Source organism: Muscardinus avellanarius (assembly GCF_963383645.1).
Source record: "Muscardinus avellanarius genome assembly, chromosome: 5".
Classification (NCBI taxonomy): Eukaryota; Metazoa; Chordata; class Mammalia; order Rodentia; family Gliridae; genus Muscardinus; species Muscardinus avellanarius.
The window spans coordinates 32268056-32289792 of NC_137790.1; the positions used below are offsets into that span (position 1 = coordinate 32268056).

The 21737-nt window shown below is 35.5% G+C and overlaps 1 protein-coding gene across 1 annotated transcript in view; it reads left to right on the forward strand.

The window, feature by feature from the left end:
• ROBO2 (roundabout guidance receptor 2) overlaps nt 1-21737 on the forward strand; it is a gene marked incomplete at its 3' end in the record, with an annotated part of 583090 nt that overhangs the window by 491064 nt on the left and 70289 nt on the right. The window contains exons 14-17 of the mRNA XM_080696485.1: nt 1609-1730; nt 9464-9695; nt 12574-12698; nt 18176-18347. Coding sequence (XP_080552611.1) covers nt 1609-1730; nt 9464-9695; nt 12574-12698; nt 18176-18347 — 651 coding nt within the window. The remainder of the gene's footprint in view (nt 1-1608; nt 1731-9463; nt 9696-12573; nt 12699-18175; nt 18348-21737) is intronic.

Genomic DNA, 21737 nt, shown 5'->3' on the forward strand with positions numbered 1-21737 from the left:
GTTAAGAGGAAAATTCACGTTTTGTTTTTGAATGTCAGGGTCATGTTTGATACCTTACTTTCAGTTGTTTTGCATTCTGAAGAATATTTCCTTTCAAAGAGCATTTTTTCTATATGACCTCTTGTATTTTAATATATTTGTTTTTGTCCTATTAAATATCACATGACATAGAAATACTTTATTTCATTAAGGTTTCTAAATACTTATTGACTCTCTCTCCACACACACACACACACACACACACACACACACACACACACACCCCATAAATGGACACACATAAATAACCGCCCTCCATTCAAATAGGACTGTATTTTCTTTTTTATGTTAAAGAAGAACAAAGGAGGGAATGAAAAAAATCACCAAAGTACAGTTCCCAAATATTTATGTCCCAATTTAAGTTAGTGTACCCAATTTAAGTTGTGGCTAAGATATGCACTTTAAAAATAGTTCTGCAAGAATGTAGCATTGTGGCCTGAGATAAACAGGAGAGGAGATTAAGAAAATAAATCATTTTAAATTGGACTTCCTTCCTTAAGTAGTTTGAGGGGAAAAAATTCAACTAAATATTGAAGTGTACTGATAAAGAAGAAAACTTGCATATTTGTGAAATTCAGTTTTGGTATTCATTTGATCCATTTATGTTTACAACTTATTATTTTTTCTTAATGAATGCAGAGTATATACCATTGTATAGATCAGTAGAATGGCATTTAGGCAAATTGTGAATAAAGAAAAATAGCAATGTATGGTTGGGTATATAATATTCTAAAGTTTACATTAATTTGTTTTTGTCCTGTCCTCTCATTTTGTAAAAACAGCTGTGTAACCCATTTCAGATAATGGAGTTCTGGCCAAAATTTACTACTTTAAATAATTTTTTCAATATTCTGAATTTTTCTATTTTTTTTAATTTGAGGAGCTCTTTCCCATCTCTCTTCTCTGGCTATTAGACATAATTTACTTCTGCAGTTTTTTTTTTTATCTTTTCCTTCCATGCTTTCAGACTGAAACAGGTCAATAATCAGAAGAAAAAAGAACCCTGCTAATTGGGACAAGAGATTAAAAAAATTCCTAAACTGCACTTTTCAGATATGTCTAAATTTAGTACTTGAGCAAAATCTCCAGTATACCAACATCTATATAAAACTGACCTTTCTAGAGGAGTCTTAAAATTCCATACTTTATTCTTCCTTAATGGTCATTTTAAATATCTTCCATAGTAATGTGTCTGTATTTGATTGCAGATGAGTGATTATATAAATATTATTTTATTAAAATACTTTAATGAAGATAATATTTTTCAAAAAATCCTACAATTAGAGAATTTATCATGTAAATATGATATATACACGTGTGTGTGTGTGTGTGTGTGTGTGTCTTTCTCTGGCTTTTGCTATGTCCAAAAATACATATATACATACAATACACAATTATATTTATATATGTGTATATATTCACGTTAAATATATATATATTCTTAAATGTATTTTGTCATAAAAGGGCTTTAATTTTTCTCATAATTAGTCCTACAAAGCATAATGCTGCCTTATGTAAAGTAAGTTGGAATTTTAAGAATTTGAGAGTGGTTCTATTATCTGACTACAGATATCAGCCCACCAGCACAAGGAGTGGATCATAGACAAGTGCAGAAAGAACTCGGGGATGTCATTGTCCGTCTTCACACTCCAGTTGTACTGACTCCCACTACAGTCCAGGTCACATGGACGGTAAGTTTTCAAATACTTATTCAGTATAGTGGCCAAGGCTTTATCCAAAGCTTCTATTCATTCCAGGAAAAAATATCTAAAGAGAAAATGCAAATAAATAAACCACAAACTAGTAATTAAAACTATCATCCTTTAAAAATCAAGGTATACCCAATGCAAATAAAAGAAAATTTGTAGTAGATGAGAATAAGTAGAAACATAGTTTGAAAAGTTTGTGATATAAACATGAACTTTTCTGTCTTCTGAATTTTCCAGCAGCTTTATTGAGATATAATCTATATGCCATAGTTAAACTGTACAACTCAAGATTTATAGAGTATTTAGAGAGCCTTGGTATCATAACTAACATCTAATTGTAAGCATATCATTCTCAAATGAAAACCTGTGCCCATTAACAGGCATTTTCCTCTCCTCTTCTCCTTCTACCTTAACCCTGTGCAAACACTACACTGATCTATATTTCTATAAATTTGCCCATTTTAAACCATATATATATAAACCATATATGGTTTATAGAATATATATATTCTATGAATATATACATATATATGTATATATTATTACATATATATTACTAATATATTATATTATATATATGTATATATACATATATTATATACATTACATATATTATATATAACATACATTACATATATATATGTATTATATATTATATATTACATATATTATATATAACATATATATTACATATATATGTATATATGTATATATATGTAGTATATGTATATATACATATATACGTATATACATACATATACATATATGTACATATATAATATATATACATATATAGGATCATATAATTTGTTGTCTTTCTCATGTTTTATTTATCACAGTGTAACATATTTAAGGTTCCTCATGTTGGAGCATGTATTTGTACTTCATTTCTTATAATGTGTTATTCCATTGTAATATCCTGTTTCATTCCTTTCCAGCATAGTATTTCCAAATAATATTTCATTGTATTGGTGGATCATAATTTTTTATTTATTCAACTACTGCTATACCTTTGGGTTGTTTGAAAATTTTGCTATTATGAATAGTGCTACCATAAACCTTTGTGTACAAGTCTTTATGTGGACATGTATTTTAATTCTCTTAGTATACTCCTATGGATTGTTGAATAATGTGGAAAATAGGCACTTAAACTTTTACTGAACTGGCAAAATGTTTTCCAAGTGGTCATACCATTTTGTATTTCAGATAAAAATATTTTAATATTCTAGTTCTTCCAAATCCTTTGTATTTTGTCACCCATCCTCACAAACACTTATTATTCTCTTTTTGAGGGTAATAGCAAGTACATGCTGGTATATCATTGTGGAATTTGAATTTAATTTCTTTAATGACAAATGATCACGTTTTCATGTGCTTCTTGGGAATTTATAAATATTCTTTTGAGCAATAGTTGTTTAAATTATTTTTCTGCTTTCAAATTGGATTATTTGTCTTTTGATTAAACACTTCTTAATATGTCACTTACCTAATAAATAACTTGCACATGTCTTCAGCACGTAGGTTACTCAGATGGTGTCATTGAAAGTACAAGGTATTTTAATTTTAATAAAGTTATCTTCTAATTTAAGTCAACCATCTTTATATTCTTTTAGCTGACTCCTACATGGCAGCACCACAACTTTTATGTCTACAATAGCATGTGTAATAAGAAATAAGTGGGTCTTCCAAAATAACTTGGTAGTTCAATAAAGGTTAAATTCAAATATCATGCTTTCTTAAATGTGCCAGAATACATTTTTTTCAAATGGCAAAAAGCTTTGATCAGATAATAATTGCTGCAGTGAAAACAATAAATCACATGCTGATATAGTATATTGTATTAGAAAATACTAACACGCATATCTATTTTATTTGTGTATATATTGAAAAATGACTAATATATGGCCTTCTCTTTGCCTAACACAGTTAGTACCAACTTCTTACCTATGTTCAAGCTGACTCCATTTTAAAATTTAAAACTCCATAAAATTATATAGCATAATAGAAGGCTACATCTAATTGAAGCCCTTTGTCTATGTGGTGGAATTTGTGTAAGTGATGAACATTTAAGTAGGCATAGATGGAAGAATCTTTAATTATGAATACTGTTTATTTAGAATACATTTATAATTATGTCTATATTACTGTTATTGTTTGCTGTTAGGTAAGTGGCAAAGGATAACAAGTTAAGAAATTGTTCCCTTCTTCACCCTTACTTAAGGGAAAGAACTCTATCCCCCATTCCCATTACTTTCCTCAACTAGTGGTGTTGAAAATGAAAAATTAGTTATTTTTGTCATTTCCTGAATAGTTAGGCTTGGAGTGTAAAACATAATGAGGATATCTTCTCAATACAGATTCCATTGGGAAAATCCAGATTTATGAGTATGCTCTGAGAACCAGTAATGTTTTAAATGGTAGAGTAGCACCATATAAAAAGGCACAAATCTAGTTGAAGGGCACATGCAGAATCTTAATGATGATGTACATGAATAACTGCCATCACAGCATATAAATATACACTATAGGCACATGGCTAAATCAAAGAAGTGATTAACTCTATCTTAGGCACCAAAGAAGAACATCATTATTCATTTATTGTTTTGAGAAATATGGAAGCATTATTATCTAAGAAGAGGAGAAATTGAAATCACATTTAAGACTGTTTAGTCTCATCATAAACTTTTATAGAGGGAACCAACATAGACAGGTTGAATATTATTCCTATTATACTAAGTATATTTAAAAGTAAAAATAGGATTAGAATTTCCTCACTCACTTTTTCAAACATTTTTTTGTGCTGGGGATTGAACCCAAGGTCTCTTACTTGCTGAGCCTGCATGCAACCACTTAGCTAGACCACAGCTCTGAATTCCCTGACTATAAATCTGCTTTTTTTTTCCTTTTAAAGAGAAACTATATAAATATTTACCTGAAAAAGTATTTTAATGGTGAAATTTTGACATATTATCCTAGGTGGGACATTTTGCTACTTCATAAACCAGACCACACGATCAATTGAATATTCTGGTTTATGAGTACAAAGTATTGTAATCCTTTAATAAAAATAAGACTCCATTTATACTGACTATTTGGGATTATAGTGTTTTAATTCTAGTTTTGAAATAACTGCACAGATTTATTCTATGTTATTCACATAACGGTACCCATTCTTTTAGTCCCATGAAGGAATTGTCTCCTAAATATTCCAGTGGCACACTAGGGGAGCATCTTCTTTATTCCTATCATTCAGTAGCTTCCACTAGATACAAAACCAACTGAACCAAGAAAATGACTATATTTTTCATAGCAGATTTTTTCCTTCATCCTCAATTTAAAACATATTCTCTGCCCTGCTGGGCCTATGATGGGGGTTTCTTTTAAAGTTACTTTTTAAATGAAGAAAATATTGGGGTAAGAATCAAAGTCATTATGTTTATGAAGTTAATCACTTTAAGAGTCACAGAATTTAGAAGAGTATATCAAATTAGATCAAAATTGCATGTTAGTAGACTGGGAATTGTTCCAGGAAAGAGGCCATGCCATATTCATCTTTGAACCTCATGATACTTGTCATTACTAGTTTGTGTATCTGTCCTCTTCAAGGGTGATTCCTGGAGCCTGGAGTCCTTTTCTTTCATACCTGTTTCTCCAAACCAGAGAGTCTATTAGAAATATTCTTTCAGTAATTGTTAAATGATCAAATCAGTAGCTTTCATATATTTTAATTTTTATTTTAAAAATATAAGGAATTCAAATACTATCTCAGGGTATTTTCCCTATGATGTTGCAGTTACACATAATATATTTGAGAGAGGTACATTTAACAAAATAAGTCAAATTGCATTGGGGCCAGTTGCCAAATAAAGCATAATTATTTTAGTTACATGTAATATTTCAACTTGCTAATTATATAAGTTATTTAAATTATTACATTCTTAGCATTTGAGTTACAGATGTGCTAGGGTTTGAGAAAAGAAATTTATTCAACAACACTTGTTTAGACTTGAGGCCAGATGAAGTAGTTTACCAAAGGTTCCCAGGATTCAGTTATCAAAAGCACATGACCTTGTAGTGGACACCACCCATCAGCAAAGACTAAAGTAACAATAGTTAGCAAGGTTCCTTTATAAAAATAAAATAATTGCTGTCATAATGAGGGTAGGGAAAATGATAAGAAAATAGCCATCAAACATAGAAACTAGCAGTAAGTCACAAGCTAAAAAAGTAATTATTCTAGTGTTGGATTCTTACCTCCCTCCCTCCCTCCCTCTCTTTTTACTTTCCTTCCTCCCTCTTTCCCTTTCTTCTTTCCTTCCTTCTCCCTTCCCTCCCTCCCTCCTTCCCTTTCTTCTTCCTTCTTTTTTTGTCAAGTACAAAAATAATCATGTATCCTTTGCTTCCTAAGAATCACAACATTGGGATTGGAAAAATACTTCCGAAATTTAATTTTCAGAACTCAATTGAAACTATATCAACCATTTAGCAGATGTTTAGATGGAGATCTTGGTTTCGTCTTATTTATTACATTGAAAAGATATTGGACATTATAAGCAGTTTAATAAAAACCTGATTTGAAATTCACATATACCTCCCATTTGATATATTTCTTCTTTAACAAAGTTTCTTTATCGCTGTACATCTCTACAGCTTACAAAGATTTTTTTCTCTAGTTCCTGTGACTTGGTATTTGGTATTATGAAAGCAAATTAAGAATACTATGGTTCACAAGGTTTGGGATTGAGCTCTATTTCAAACCCAGGCCTTAGGACTAAAAGTTTTATTTTTCCTTAACCATTTCACATAATCCTTATAGCCATTTTTTTATTTGCTTCCCAAAATATTATTTTTAAAAAATCATATAAGCTTACACATGTATGGCCAGACTCTGATTGTAATCAGTATAAAAGAACATTTTCCTTATAGTTAGAATGTTAATAAAACTAGTAACAAGCTTATGGCTTAGCTTGGAAATGACCACCTGTCAAAATGGGCTACAAAAAATTGCTGTAGAACACATGTCCAATAAAAATCTGTCTACATTTTAAAAATAATGTTCATCATCTTCAAATTTACTTCCACCTGTAACAACAAATTTTCTCTCCCCCCAAGTGTCATGCGATGGCACAAAATTAAGTTAAACTCCTTAGATATTAAGTAGGGCATTCCTATATACCAGTTGGAGGCAGAGCTCACTGACCTGAAAACAGCAATGTTGTGTAGTAAACATTAGCTTCATAAAGTCCCTAAAACACTTAATTAATGAAAACCAAACATGGATAAAACCAATTTGCCCTGATTTACAGACTCCCTTCATCTGGAAACAGCTGCTTAATGTTCTTCTTAAAAACACAGCTTGCTTCTTTCAGTATTAACAAGCTATTATTGTGAGTTATGTCTTTCCTTCAGTATATAAATTCACATAAAGCAAATGCAGAGAAGTTTATAAAATGTAGACTTAATGTTGTTTTAACATATGCTGCAAGGATTTTTTTGAATTTTGACGGTTTTGATGAAAGGCATCTCTCTTTGAGTCTCATAAACTTAACTTTTTGCATCTTGCTTGCCTTATTTTATGATGTCAGAAAATCCCCTTAAAAATTATGTCAGTTGATACAAACACAAACTGGTAGTGTGGATAAGGATTCAAAGATTAGGACCTTCCATGTTATATTTAACCTCACACTTCCTAGATATAACCTCATTCACATGGAGAAGAAATTTTAGAAAAATATTGGAGGATTAGAGAGCTATCAAGTGGGTGAAAGAATTCCTGCTCATGGAGATTGATTTGAGAGGTTGAAATTGGCTTTATATACAAATACACACATGCTCCAACCTGACTTATGTTGACTTCATGGAACTCTTCAGTGTGAACATTCCAAACATGGCCAAATATTCTGCTGATTCACTCTACTAAGACTGAAGTTGTGTGGTTTTTAATTTTTTAAAGCCAATATTTTAATTAAGTATTTACTGATTTGCTGACTTCACTCCAAAATAAATAAAATAGTGCTGTGACTAAAGAAGAAATGTTAGAAGTTAAGCTATGAAAGAAGATCTTTTGTTTTTGAAATGCTATTTTTGGATAAAAAAATTTTTAGAAATCTGAAGTAACCATTCCTATCACAGCCCTTTCTATTTTTTCCTTCTCCCAATGACTCCTGAAATGAGGCTATTTAATTTCTTGTCCACTAATCTTTATACTTTATTTAACAGCAAAATATTCCAAGTTTAAACCTTCTTAGACTATGACTATTACTCTATATTATAGGATATTAATTGGAGAAAGTTCTGTAATAGTTTATGCTTAAATAAAGCATGCCTAGAAATAAAGCAGGGCAACAGAGATGGTTTAAAATGTTTTAAAAATCTAAATGTCATTTTCTCCCTGAAAATAAAGCAACTCCTCACCTTATAAATGTGGTTTATTTGATGTAGCAAGAGATCAGGTTTTATTTTTTCTTTTGCACTTATATGTATTCTATTTTCATGTAATTATCATAAAACTGAATATAAACACTTTTTAAAAGTTCAGTTTGAGATGAGTTTCATGTTAAAAATCTCAAATTGCTATTGAAAGTAGTTGCTGTTCCCTAAATGAAGAAATGAGAGAGTTGTCAGATTGTGTCAAGAACAGGGCTAGTGAAGGAGCAAGAAGCTGGTGAATAAGTAAGAGCTTTATGCTTAATATTTGGCAGCGGGCAAAGCTTCCTATACATTTAAAACAGATGTTCTAACTTCACAACTTTAATCCCTCTCATATGCTTTCTCCAGCCTTGGGGGTCCATACAGTCTGTTCTCACACTTCTTTCCTGGGGTAATCTCTACTCTTATTGCAGACTGAAGAGCTTTTGACTTCTTTCTGGGAAACTATCTCCCCTTTCTGACTTAGTGAGGTACCTCTCCTCCCTAGATATTCTTCCTTCCTGGTACACTCAATCATTACATTTGTTTATGCTATTTACTATAATTATAACGTGACCATTGTTTAAGTGATGACCTGCTAATGCCTAAATACACCTAGACACTAAGGATTATCAGGGCAAGAACTTGTTACCATCACAGTCCCCTTTATGTCCAAAGCTTAGCATGACTTCCAGAACCTATAGAAAAAAACTAAAATATAATAGGCTTTGAGTGAGTGAAGGTATCTGAATAACAAGGGAAACAATAGAAATCCCTGATAAATGGCACATTACACGTAAATCCACAGAACCAGAATTGTGGAATTCAAGAAAAGGTCAAGCAAATGAGAACTGAAGCTAGGCCGGGCTTGGTAGCACACACTTGTAATCCCAGCATTTGGGAGCCTGAGACCTGGAGGATCATGGTTCACAGACAGCCTCAGCTACTTAGTGAGGTCCTCTGTAATTCAGTGAGACCTGGTTTCAAAATAAAGAATAAAAAATATGGCAGGGGGTGTAGCTCCAAGGTCGAATGCCCCTGGCTTCCATCCCCAGACCCCCCCCCCCAAAAAAAAAGAGAGAACTGAGGAGAGTTGTTCCACTCTTCTTTTTGGAAATAATCTTAGGAACAAGGTGAACTTTGAATTGGAGGAGATTATTTTATGTAGTGAGATGAATCAGAAAGCCAGGGTATCAATCAGGTGGTATTTAGGAGGACAGAAATGGGACTAGAAAAGAGATGGTGGGTCCCTCCTGATGGATGACTTAGCTGCCTTCATTCTCAAGTGCCCTTTGCTGGTTTTCTAGGTTGACCGCCAGCCCCAGTTTATTCAGGGCTACCGAGTGATGTATCGTCAGACCTCAGGCTTGCAAGCTACATCTTCCTGGCAGAACTTAGATGCCAAAGTCCCAACTGAACGAAGTGCTGTCTTAGTTAATCTTAAAAAGGGTGTGAGTTACGAAATCAAAGTTCGACCATATTTTAATGAGTTCCAAGGAATGGACAGTGAATCTAAGTCAGTTCGTACTACTGAAGAAGGTGAGTATCCAGATTTCTAATGTCCTTCAAACTTGTACCATGATTAAGTCAATTTCCATTTCAGTTCTACCTTATTATTTTCTTTAAAAAACAAAAGAGATCACTTAAAGATGAATCCAGAAAGTAGAATTTTCTTTTTATATCCTGATAATTCCATAAACCCTGACAAAAAAACATGACTCGATTCTATAAATGAACTCTGATTTTTTCTTAACTACTTCTGTGTCAGTACACCTGAATGTGAATTTAGTACACTTGAATCTGATATATTTTAGTACACATGAATATGATTATAATATGTTCCCATATTTTTATGTTCATTTAGTCAATTTTGCTTGATTAGAGGACAGGCTATAGGAAAACCATGAACACAAGCTATTTGAGAAAACTGTCCTTTTTGGTGTAGTATAATATGACTGTATAAAATCAGCCTCTTTCTACTGTGCATTTTGCCTGTCTGACCCATAATTTCTAATTTGGAGGGTCACTTACATGTTTGCAATACCTTTCTTCTTAATAATGCTCTTCCTTTCCACTCTAGACTTTTATTTTTTACCTACAGATACTTTAAAGCCAATCTATGATGAACCTGGATTTAATTTCAGCCAGTTCGTTTACTAGTATCTTCTTCAGTAAAAAAAAAAAAAAGCTTCAAATAAATTTTGGCATCAAAGTAAGCAAATGAGATTGCACAATACACTTCCCCATTCTACTTTTGTACCAATTTTATGCATAATTCCTGTAAAAAGCCTTTTCTCTGAGTGATTTCACACAAAATGACATAAAAGTAGCTTTAAGAATATGCACATAGGTTGTGCATGCTAATAGGTATAGGTTCATGTTGGGTCAAACAACTTTTACATTATACATTTTCTATAATATAATACATGATGAAAACATTATCTTCACATTGGTTTACATTATGATCCACTGGCATGGGCAGAAGTATATATATTAAAGCCGTCATTAGCCTACTTTTAGTATATGTAAAGAAAAATATTACTAAAATTTAGTCATAATATTTTATACATTACTAAATTTTACCTAATGTTGAATGACATTACTGATTTGTGATGTAGATAATTTGAATACAACATGCTACATTTGAAGTTTTCTTCCAAAAATCAATTTCACTTCAGTTAGACTTTTCCTCTAGATTAGACATTTGTCGCCATGCAGTACACACAGTTATCTTTGATTTCTGTGGCCTTGTGAAGGTAACAAATGAAACTCAGCTGGGCTGTGGCTGGGAATGATGAGCAGCTATTTGGGTTCTTTCACATCTGTAGAAAGAAGCTGAGTACTGGAATAATTGACCTGTCAGGAAGCAGGCATGGTGTTTTCACCAAGCCAGCCACAAGGGGAATGAAATGCCAGTTTCAAAAATGTTATATTTTAGTGCAGTCTACCTAATAACTACAAGGCTTGTAGGCAAGTGGTCAGATTTATGTCATCATGCCATATTTTGGAGCAATATTGTCACAGAGAAAAACAGTAAAGAGCAATATTTTGTTAACATGTGTCTTTGTGTGTCCTATATCTCAATCCATATATGGTCACACCTCGATGAAATATGTTGTGAAGTTTTTCAAACAAGGGAGACCTCATCAACAGGCCTTACAAATATCTTTTTTAAGATATTTAGGATAGTTTTAGGAGACCATACTGTGTCAAACTATGAAAGCATGGATAGTTCTATATAAAAATCCTCTAATGACACAAACCTCTGATCTTTTTAACTGCTAGGATAAACTTTTTGTAGTTATCTGATTTTGCTTTCTCTTTTCTGGCTTAAATTCAGTGATTCACTGAGAATGGATGAGCTTTTCTATAAAATCAGTATTTCTTACGTCTCACATCCATTGAATGGAGGGTGCTGCAGGCCAGAGTCAGGAATTACCTCTCACTCACCCTATTTCAATGTGGTTGTAATTAGTTATAGGAGAAGCTATAAATGAAGAGAATTATTGTAGGAAATCAAAATATGTCTATTTCACATTTGACGCAACATGAACCTGGTTTTTTTGTTGTTGTTGTTGTTGTTTTTATCATCACTGTCTCTGGCTCATCCATACAAAATAAGTTTTAAATCTTAAATTACGGGTCAGGTCATAAGAGTCAATTATTTTTCCAATATAAAAAAAGAGTTCATTTTATTTGTTGGTGAAACTTATAGCCTATTTAGCTTGTCATTACTTATAGTACCATCATTACTTATAGCTTATTATTGCTTATTTAGTAAACATAAATTAAAATGCTATTTTAAAAACTGGTATTATTACCAAAGTAACACCTGATAAAACTTTGGGGTAGAGCCTTGCGTAATAGCTTTGCTTGGAAGCAGTGTATTTCTGGGATTCTAGCAACACAGTCTATTGCAGTTGAGATAATCAGAGCTTTAGAATTAGACTTACCTGAATTCAAATTCTGACATACTGTTTAAGTTCATTAAATCTCTTAGAGTAGATTGTTTACTCATCTATAAAACTGAGACCATAATGGACCAATAAAAGTATTAATAAAATAAAATAAAACTGAAGTAAGAGTTGTTTCTACCTCCTGGGTTTATTGTGAGAATAAAAACTATCACTTAGATTGGTGCCAGACATATGCAAACTGCTTATTAGAATGTTGCCTGTTAAATTTATTATTTAATGCCTATTACCACACTGATTGCATTTACTTTAAATTGTTAGCTCTATGCATTGAGCATAAGGTTGTTTTTCAAAAGAGCTCTCAGTTTTAAACAATTTATGCAAATTCATAACTACTGGAGCTAGAATTTCATACATCTTTTCTTTATATTCATGTTCTGTAAGTAAAATTAGTGCACACTGTGACTTATAGTTTTCATTTGCTTTAATTACTTTCTTTGCAGCCCCAAGTGCCCCTCCACAGTCCGTCACTGTACTGACAGTCGGGAGCCACAATAGCACAAGTATTAGTGTGTCCTGGGATCCACCTCCTCCAGATCACCAGAATGGAATTATCCAGGAATACAAGGTAGGGTCTGATTGAAGAAGGAAGGTTCACAATTTCCTGGAGACAGTTCAGTGTCATGTAAATAAGGCATAGCTCTGAAGTTTCTCTCATTTGATTGAAATGTAAAATGATTACATCTTTATGTGACAGCAGGGAAATGGATGGAACTGAAGAACATCACGCTAAGTGAGATTAGTCAGTCACACAAAGTAAAAAAAAAAAAATTAATCTTCTCCCTGATATTCAGAAAATAGGGAGAAAATGCATAGTAGGGGGGACTCTAGACAAAGAAGAAGAAACCATAGTCATATAAGGTGACCTGACTGAGGGGTGTGGGAGGGGAAGAAGGAATTTCCCTAAGGTACATGATGTCCATTCACAAACATATCAAAGTCAATCACTAAGCTAAACATGAGGAGAGGAGAGGAAACAGGATGGGACGTGGGTAAGGGCTAATTGGGTGATGTGTGCATGTATTGCCTCTACCACCTTGTACTTCATTAAGATATATGACTACAATGCACCAATTAAAAAAATAAAAATTATAGTGGAAATTGGAACTCTAAGATCCCAGATACACATTGCAGTTGGACAATCAAAGAACAATTGAGTGATTTTCTGTATAGTATGATTCAGGAATATCAGAATTTAACCAGGGTCTAGGGTACATAATGCAGGTTCAAAAATTTAAGCAGGGTTCAAGAATTTATTTATTTTTTTTTAAGTTTTAAATATGTGGAAACTCAGTCTTTATTATTTTTCTGATGTGCTTGGCATCTTTAATGATGTTATCACTTTCTTTTTTTTTTCCTTTTTTTATTGTTGTATTTGGGATTGAAAGCAAGGGCAATTTACCTAAGAGCTACACCCCTGGATCTTTCATGTTTTTTTTTTAATAATTTATTTTTTAAATTGGTGTATTGTAGTCATATATCAATCACATTGGAGTACAAGACTTGAGAGGATATACAAGCACACATCATCCAATTAGCCCTCCTCCAGCCCCCATCCCATTCCCTCCCCCTCCCTCCATCCCACGCTTCTTTGGTGATTTACTTTGATACATTTGTTTATATACCTCCTGCGTTTTAAAGAGGCTCCATCCTCCAGTATTACATACCCTCTGATTGGTCACATTAGTTGCTTCACTATAGGGCCCTTTCTATAGCTCAACCTCTTCCTGTTGCCCTTTTCCTCCTAGTTATTGCTGATTAAGAGAAGCGTCTGATTTATATTTTCTGCAATATCTCTCTGTGCATGCTGCGTTGCAAGTACCAATCCCACTCTTGATGGTCCCAGTAGTGGCCTGGCTACTCAGTGGACTGATCCAGACCTCGCTAGCTCAAGCAGCGGCCTTGCCTCATGGGAGGCCCCAGTTATGGTCTCGCTGGCCCCTGCACCGGTCTAACCCCTAAGCGGGCTTCGGTTCCGGCCTTGGAGGCCGCAGGAGTGAACTTGCCTCACGCCAGGTTCCGATGCTGGCCATTGGCCCCTGCACCGGCCTAACCCCTTGGCAGGATTCCAATCCCGGCCTTGGAGGCCCCAGCACCGGACTAGCCTCATGGCAGGCTCCAATGGCAGCCTTGTTGGCCCCAGCACCGGCCTAACCCCTCGGCAGGTTCCGTTCCCGGCCTAGGAGGCCCCAGCACTGGCCATGTCTCACGGCAGGCTCTGATGCTGGCCTCACCTCACGGCAGGCTCCAATGCCGGCCTCGCTGGCCCCAGCACCAGTCTAACCCTTCGGCAGGTTGTTATCCTGGCCTCGGAGGCCCCAGTACCGGCCTTGCCTCAAGGTAGGCTCCGATCCCGGCTTCGGAGGCCTCAGCACCGGCCTTGCCTTATGGCAGGCTCCGATGCCGGCCTCGCTGGCCCCAGCACCGGCCTAACCCCTCGGCAGGCTCTTATCCCGGCCTCGGAGGCCCCAGTACCGGCCTTGCCTTACAGCAGGCTCCGATGTCAGCCTCGCTTGCCCTAGCACCGGCCTAACACCTCGGCAGGCTCTTATCCTGGCCTCGGAGGCCCCAGCACCGGCCATGCCTCACGGCAAGTTCCGATGCCGGCCTCACTGGCCCCAGCACTGGCCTAACCCCTCAGCAGGCTCTTATCCTGGCCTCAGAGGCCCCAGTACCAGCCTTGCCTCAAGGCAGGCTCCGATGCCAGCCTCACTGGCCTCAACACCGGCCTAACCCCTCGGCAGGCTCCGATCCCGGCCTTGGAGGCCCCAGCATTGGTCATGCCTCATGGCAGGCTCCGATGCCGGCCTCACTGGCCCCAGCACCGGCCTAACCACTTGGCAGGCTCTTATCCTGGCCTCAGAGGCCCCAGTACCGGCCTTGCCTCAAGGCAGGCTCCAATGCCAGCCTCGCTGGTCCCAGCACCAGCCTAACCCCTCGGCAGGCTCTTATCCTGGCCTCGGAGGCCCCAGCACCGGCCTTGCCTCACAGCAGGCTCCGATGCCGGCCACGCTGGCCCCAGCACCGGCCTAACCCTCAGCAGGCTCTTATCCCAGCCTTGGAGGCCCTAGTACAGGCCTTGTCTCATGGCAGACTCCGATGCCGGCCTCACTGGCCCCAGCACCGGCCTAACCCCTCGGCAGGCTCTTATCCTGGCCTCGGAGGCCCCAGCACCGGCCTTGCCTCACAGCAGGCTCCGATGCCGGCCTTGCTGACCCCAGCACCGGCCTAACCCCTCAGCAGGTTCCGGACCCGACCTCGGAGGCCCCAGCACCAGCCTTGCCTCATGGCAGGCTCCAATGCTGGCCTCCCTGGCCCCAGCATTGGTCTAACCCCTCGGCAGGTTCCAATCCCGGCCATGGAGGCCTCAGTAGTGGCCTTGCCTCACAGCAAGCTCTGATGTCGGCCACTGGCCCCGGCGCCCGCCTAACCCCTCAGCAGGTTCCGATCACTGTCTCTGTGGTTATTATTTCAAAGGTTCCAGGTGTAATGTATCAGATCTCTGCCTCCCCTGAGTATTGGCCATTGGCATTGCCACTGCCTCCACCGTTTCAAATCCTTCCCAGGCTCTTTTTCCACTCTGAATGTTGTCCAGTGTTCCTAAGCATGCGTGATGGTAGCATTCGACATTTGGTGTAATTTCTCGAAAAAAATAAAGTTGGTAGGATCTGATTTCTGCTTCTCCTGAATACAAGTCTCCACCACCATCGCGGAGAACTCTTTCAACACCACATTTCTCCTTGGACTTTGCTAAACTCTCTCCTTACAGGTGATGTTTGAGATTCTTAAAAATATAGAGAAATAGCAGTCCTCTTTCACGGCGAATTTTTCCATAAGTTCCAGTGCATTTAGATAAGTTTTGCCTGCATCTCCAGTGTCCTGGCATCCATAACGGCTTTCTTACCTCCTCTCCGATATTTTTCTTTTTCTTTTTCTGTTCCTTTTTTTTTTTTTTTTTTAATAGAAGACAGTATATGTGGTTTGAGGAGGTAGTGGGATTAGGCACTCAGTAGCACTGTAACCCTGTCGGTTTCCCCATGGGTCCAGAGTGATCTGCCCTTCTCCGCCTGGGGCCAAGGGTCCCAAGACCCGGGCCCCAGCTGGCGTGTTCCTCGCGACACCTGCCCGGAACCCAGGGTACTGAGCCCAGTTTCTCCAGGGGTCTGGCGTGTTACGCGCTTTTCGGCCCAGGGCCCAGAGTCCTGCGACCCGGGCCCCATCTGGCGTGCCCCGCTCGCGACCCCTGCCCAGAACCCAGCGTCTTACTGGGCCCGGTTTCTTCAGGGGTCTGGCGTGCTACGCGCAGTTCGGCCCCAGGGTTCAAGAATTTAAACTTGGTCTGGCGTATGTAATAAAGGCCTCATCCTAGAAACTGACTCTGTTGCTAGAATTCTGAATAACAGATTTCAGGGCAGCAATTTTAAAACTACCTTCCCAAGAAAAAAAAGGAAAGTCAAGGTTTAGAAAGAGGTGGGAAGGGGCAGGGAGGGGGATTAAACCTTGTGCAAATTTGAAACCTCAAACTAAGAAAACTTCAAAACATTGATTTCTTTTGCTAATAGAAATGTTTATAGAATAATGAATCAACGTACTAAATAGAACTAAGACAATAGAAGACATTCCCCCCTCACTTGAGATAAACAAAAATTAAGTTGAATATTTCACTTAAAATTTTACCAATTTAATTTTATTTCAAAAATATATTTAACTGAAATTATATTAAATTAAAGGACAAGGTGAAGGTTTATTTTTAAATTATTTCCATTATATTATGAACCAATATGCTGCAGAAATATAAGAATAAATGCCTTTATAGTAGAATAGATATATATATTCTTAGGTTTTACAAGTGTTAGAACACTGAACACTAAGGAATTAATCACTATGTGTATTCAAATGAGTTTAAAAATTTAATTTTGTACAATCTATGACTAAATATATTAAGTTTCTAGTCAGTAAAATACTGATGATATTTTAATAACATTTAAATATTATCAAATGTTTAAATAATATGTAAATATTTTAATATTTATTTTTAATACATAATAAAATTCTCTTATTATAAACCTGTCAAAGTAGCAAAGTTTATACTTAAGTGAGCATTAACTATTCTTTCATTAGGAACACAGATTTCAAATGTACATCATGGAAATATGATACAAGAATTACTATTCTGGAAAAGTTTCAGGAACTTACTCTTTTCAGAAACAAATTTTATGGACTCTGGCATATGTATTCACATGTGGATTATATGATAAATACTATGGAAAAAAAAGTACTGTGAATACAATACAAATGTAGGTGTATATAATAATTTTATAGTAACATATTTCCACATACCCAAAGAAAATATGACCTCAAATTTGGTTTCTATGTGAAGTAAAAGTTAGCTACTTTCATTATCTAAAATGATTTCCCACCACTTTATATTTATATACATGTGTATGTGTGTGTAGATGTGTTTTGATCAATGTTAAGATTTATTAGTGTCAATGTAAATATTAGATTAATTTTCATTTTAGTCAATATCTATAACTTGGGTTAGTTAACATTGTGAACTACTTCTGTGTAAGTTAATAGTTTCTTAAATGAAATATAAATTACCTAGATATGTACCTATATACTTTAGATATAAGTCATAATCACCATTTTATAATAGATTATATGAAAAACAGATTTTGATAGTCGTAAAGTATGTGTTTTAATCCACACCAAAATTCTATTTTCCACCAAAATCAAATTTTCAGAGTATTTTTTCACTATGTATTCTAAATTACTTATGACTGTTAGTTCTGATAGTAAGATATAAACTAAATGGCATAGTTTTAGATTCTATTATTCTTTCCTTAATATGCAAACACACATATGCGCACATACACTTATGAACATAAAATATAAAAGTTGGGCTTTAGAAAGTGTCATTTTTAAACACTTTAGAAGTCAAGAAAACAGATTGATCACTATTAAAAAAACTATCATTTAAAGAGTCTAATCACCTGAAAGGGTAATTTTGAATTTATCTTCTTGCACTTTCCAATCCTATAGATCTGGTGTCTGGGAAATGAAACCCGGTTCCATATCAACAAAACTGTGGATGCGGCCATTCGCTCTGTAATAATTGGGGGATTATTCCCCGGTATTCAATACCGAGTAGAAGTAGCAGCAAGCACCAGTGCGGGAGTCGGAGTAAAAAGTGACCCACAGCCAATAATAATTGGTGAGTATTGATCTGTGTGGTCTGTTTCGTAGTACTAGTCAATAACTACAAGGTAGGCTGTGTTGTGGAATCTGCTTCCTAAGCATGTATAAGTACTTAGGGTGGATAGGGAAGCATGCTTCCTATAAACAAATGACTGACTTGGAATTCTTACAAAAATAATTGGTGCAGCCGTTTATGTTCTTAAGAGTCCCAAGATCTTAAAACTACAATCACTAAGAGTTTAAATAAATGCTGAAAGGTGATTAAATTTACTTTTAATCAATAGTTTCACTGGTAAGTTTGTTGGCATTGAAATACAGATAATGAATAGTTACTGAAAAGAGTGCATTGTGACTCAAATCTGTATGCATCCTTGTAGCCAGAAAAATGTCAAAACTTAAACAGAAACATGCCAAAAGAAACTTTGGAATCCAAATATATTATCCCAAGAAGAAATTCATATTAAATCTAAAACCATCATGGCATAAAATTGTTCCCTATCACCATGAATTATGTTTGTCTGTTCTGAAATGTATATAAATGGAATCATATAGAATATGATATTTTGTGTCTGGTTTCTTTCACCAAGTTTAATTTTTTTGAGATTCACCTATCTATATATTATGCAATTCATATATTTTATAGCTGAGCAGTATTCAATTGTATGAATATGCCATATTTTGTTTATCTACTTTTCTTTTGAGAGAATGAACATTCTTGTGAAAGCCTTTTCGAGAACACGTTTTTAATTTTTTTTATTTATTTTTATTTTTTTATTATCATTTTTATTTTGGTGGTACTGGGGTTCCTGGAAGCCCTTCTATCTCCAGGCTACACTCCCAGAACTATTTTTACATTTTTATTTGGAAACAGGGTCTCCTAAGTCAACGCGCGCATCTGGCTTCTAACCTGCACGATCCTCCTGTCTCTGCCTCCCAAGCACGGGGATTACAAGCCTGCGCCACCACACCCGGCTATTTTTTTTTCCAAAGAAATACCTGGTTGCAAATTTTCTGGATCACAGGGTTGTAAAATTTGACTTTATAAGAAACTAATACACAATTTTCAGATTGTGATAAAAAGTTACATTCCCCAGTAGCAAGGTTAAAAGGTTAAAGGAATTTCAGTTTTTCCACATTATCACCCACATTTGATGCTGCCAATGTTTATAATTTTAGCATACTACCTTCTTGTTATTATAACTTGAATTTTATTTTATAAATAATGATGTTGAACAGGTTTGCATATGATTGTTGGCTTCTCATATTGTGGTTTGTATTGTAACTTGGCCAGCTCGCTTGCTCGCTCCGTGTGTCTGTCTGTCTGTCTGTCTGTCTGTCTGTCTGTCTGTCTGTCTCTCTCTCTCTCTCTCTCTCTCTTTCTGTATTTTTAATTGTCTCTTATTACCGATTAGTAGGAGTTGTTTTACATTCTGATTACAATTATTTTTGTAAATATTTTATCCCAGCCCATGGCTTCCTAGCTTCCTATTCATTTTCTTAATAGTGTATTTTGATGGTATATTAAATTTTAATGGACTAAAATTTATCAAACTTTTTCTTTCATATTTATTACTTTCTAAGAAATTGTGGTCTACCTCTAGATGGTGTAGACATTTTCCTATACTTGTAATTTTAGTTTGTATCCTTAGGACTGTAATTCATCAAAGATAATTACATATGGTTCAAGGATTGAGGCGTATGTATTTCTATATGTATATCAAATTGTATAGTGACCATTTATTGAAAATACTTTTTCCACCCAGTTAACCATATATATGTGGATCCATTTTGTGTTCCCTATGTTTTATATTTGTTATATGCCAAACTATACTCTCTTGATTACTAAAGCTTATAGTAAAATTTGAAATTAGGCAATATGAAAACTTCATCATTTGTCCTGCAAAACTGTTTTGGCCCATATAGGCTTTATGCCTTTCCATCTGTTTTTCAAATCAACTTGTGAAGGAAAACATGGTGGGACTATGATTAAAAATGTAGTGATTCTATCCACAAATTGGGTAAGCATTTCAATATTGATGGTTTCTGTTCAGGGACAGGTTATACCTCTTCATTACAGAAGACTTCTTTACTATTGCAGGAAAATATTTTATAGTTTTCTGTATATGGTCCTACATATGCCTTGTTAAAATGTTTTCTGATTTTTTGGTTTTTTTAATACTATCATAAATTTATTTTTGAAATCTCATTTTTAATTATTTTATTATATATGAAGTTAATATTATATTACCTTTTTATATTATGACTTTACTAATTTCTCATACCCATTCTAATCGTTATGATATGCCTTTTTGAGTATATTGAGATAATATTTTTTCTCTGTTGTGTTAATGTGATTATTTCTATTGAATGGTTCTCTAAGGTAAATCAACTGCATTCTTGGGATAAATCCCATTTAGTCATGATAAAGTTTCCTTGTTACAGATGTTGTTGGATCTGATTTACTGATATTTGGTAAAGAATTTTGCATTTATGTCATGAAGGATATTGATCAGTAGTTTTTATTATTCTAATGTATTTATCAGATTTTGAAATCAGAATGTCTGGCTTTACAGAAATTGTAGGAAGTAATCCTTCATCCTCTATATTCTTTAGAGGTTTTTATAGGGCTGCTTACCTCTTCCTTAAATATTTGCTAGAAGTCAGTAATGATATCCATGCATACAGGTGATTGAATCATTTTATATACTAACAAGTGAAGATTTATTCAAAAAATGTATTATTTCTTCCTGTCTTGTTTGTGGTCAGTAGATTTGAGGTTTGTATTTACCTATGAACTTGTCTAATTCATTTGTTCAATTATTGGCATTTCGTTGTTTGTAATATTTCCACATGATCATTTTTTAACTGGTGGTGAACCCAGGGGTATTCCACTTCAGAGCTACACCCCAGCTCTAATTTTTATTTCTAAACCCTATCTTGCTAGGTTTCTGAGGGTCCTGTTAAACTGCTGTCCTCAAACCTACAATCCTCCTTTCTCATATTCCAAAGTACTGGGATTACATGTGTCACCATGCTTAAATTCCTTATGATCATTTTAATATATACAAAGTATATAGTAATTATGTTAGTCAGCTTTTCATCTCTGTTACAAACACCTGAGGAAATCTTCTTGGAGAAGCAAAAATGTATTTTAGCATATGTTTTTAGAGGTTTGAATCCAGAGTTGCTTAGCTCCATTGCTTTTGGCCTGAGGTAAGACCCAACATCCTAGCAGAAGGGCAAAGCTGTTCACTTCATGGTAGCTACAAGATATAAAGAGAAGAAGGATCTAAGAACAAGATACAGTCTTCCCAGGAATACCCGCAAAGGCCATTTCCAGGAACTAGTTTCTATCCCTTCATTTCCCACCACCTCCCTACAAAAATGCCATCAAATAATTAATACA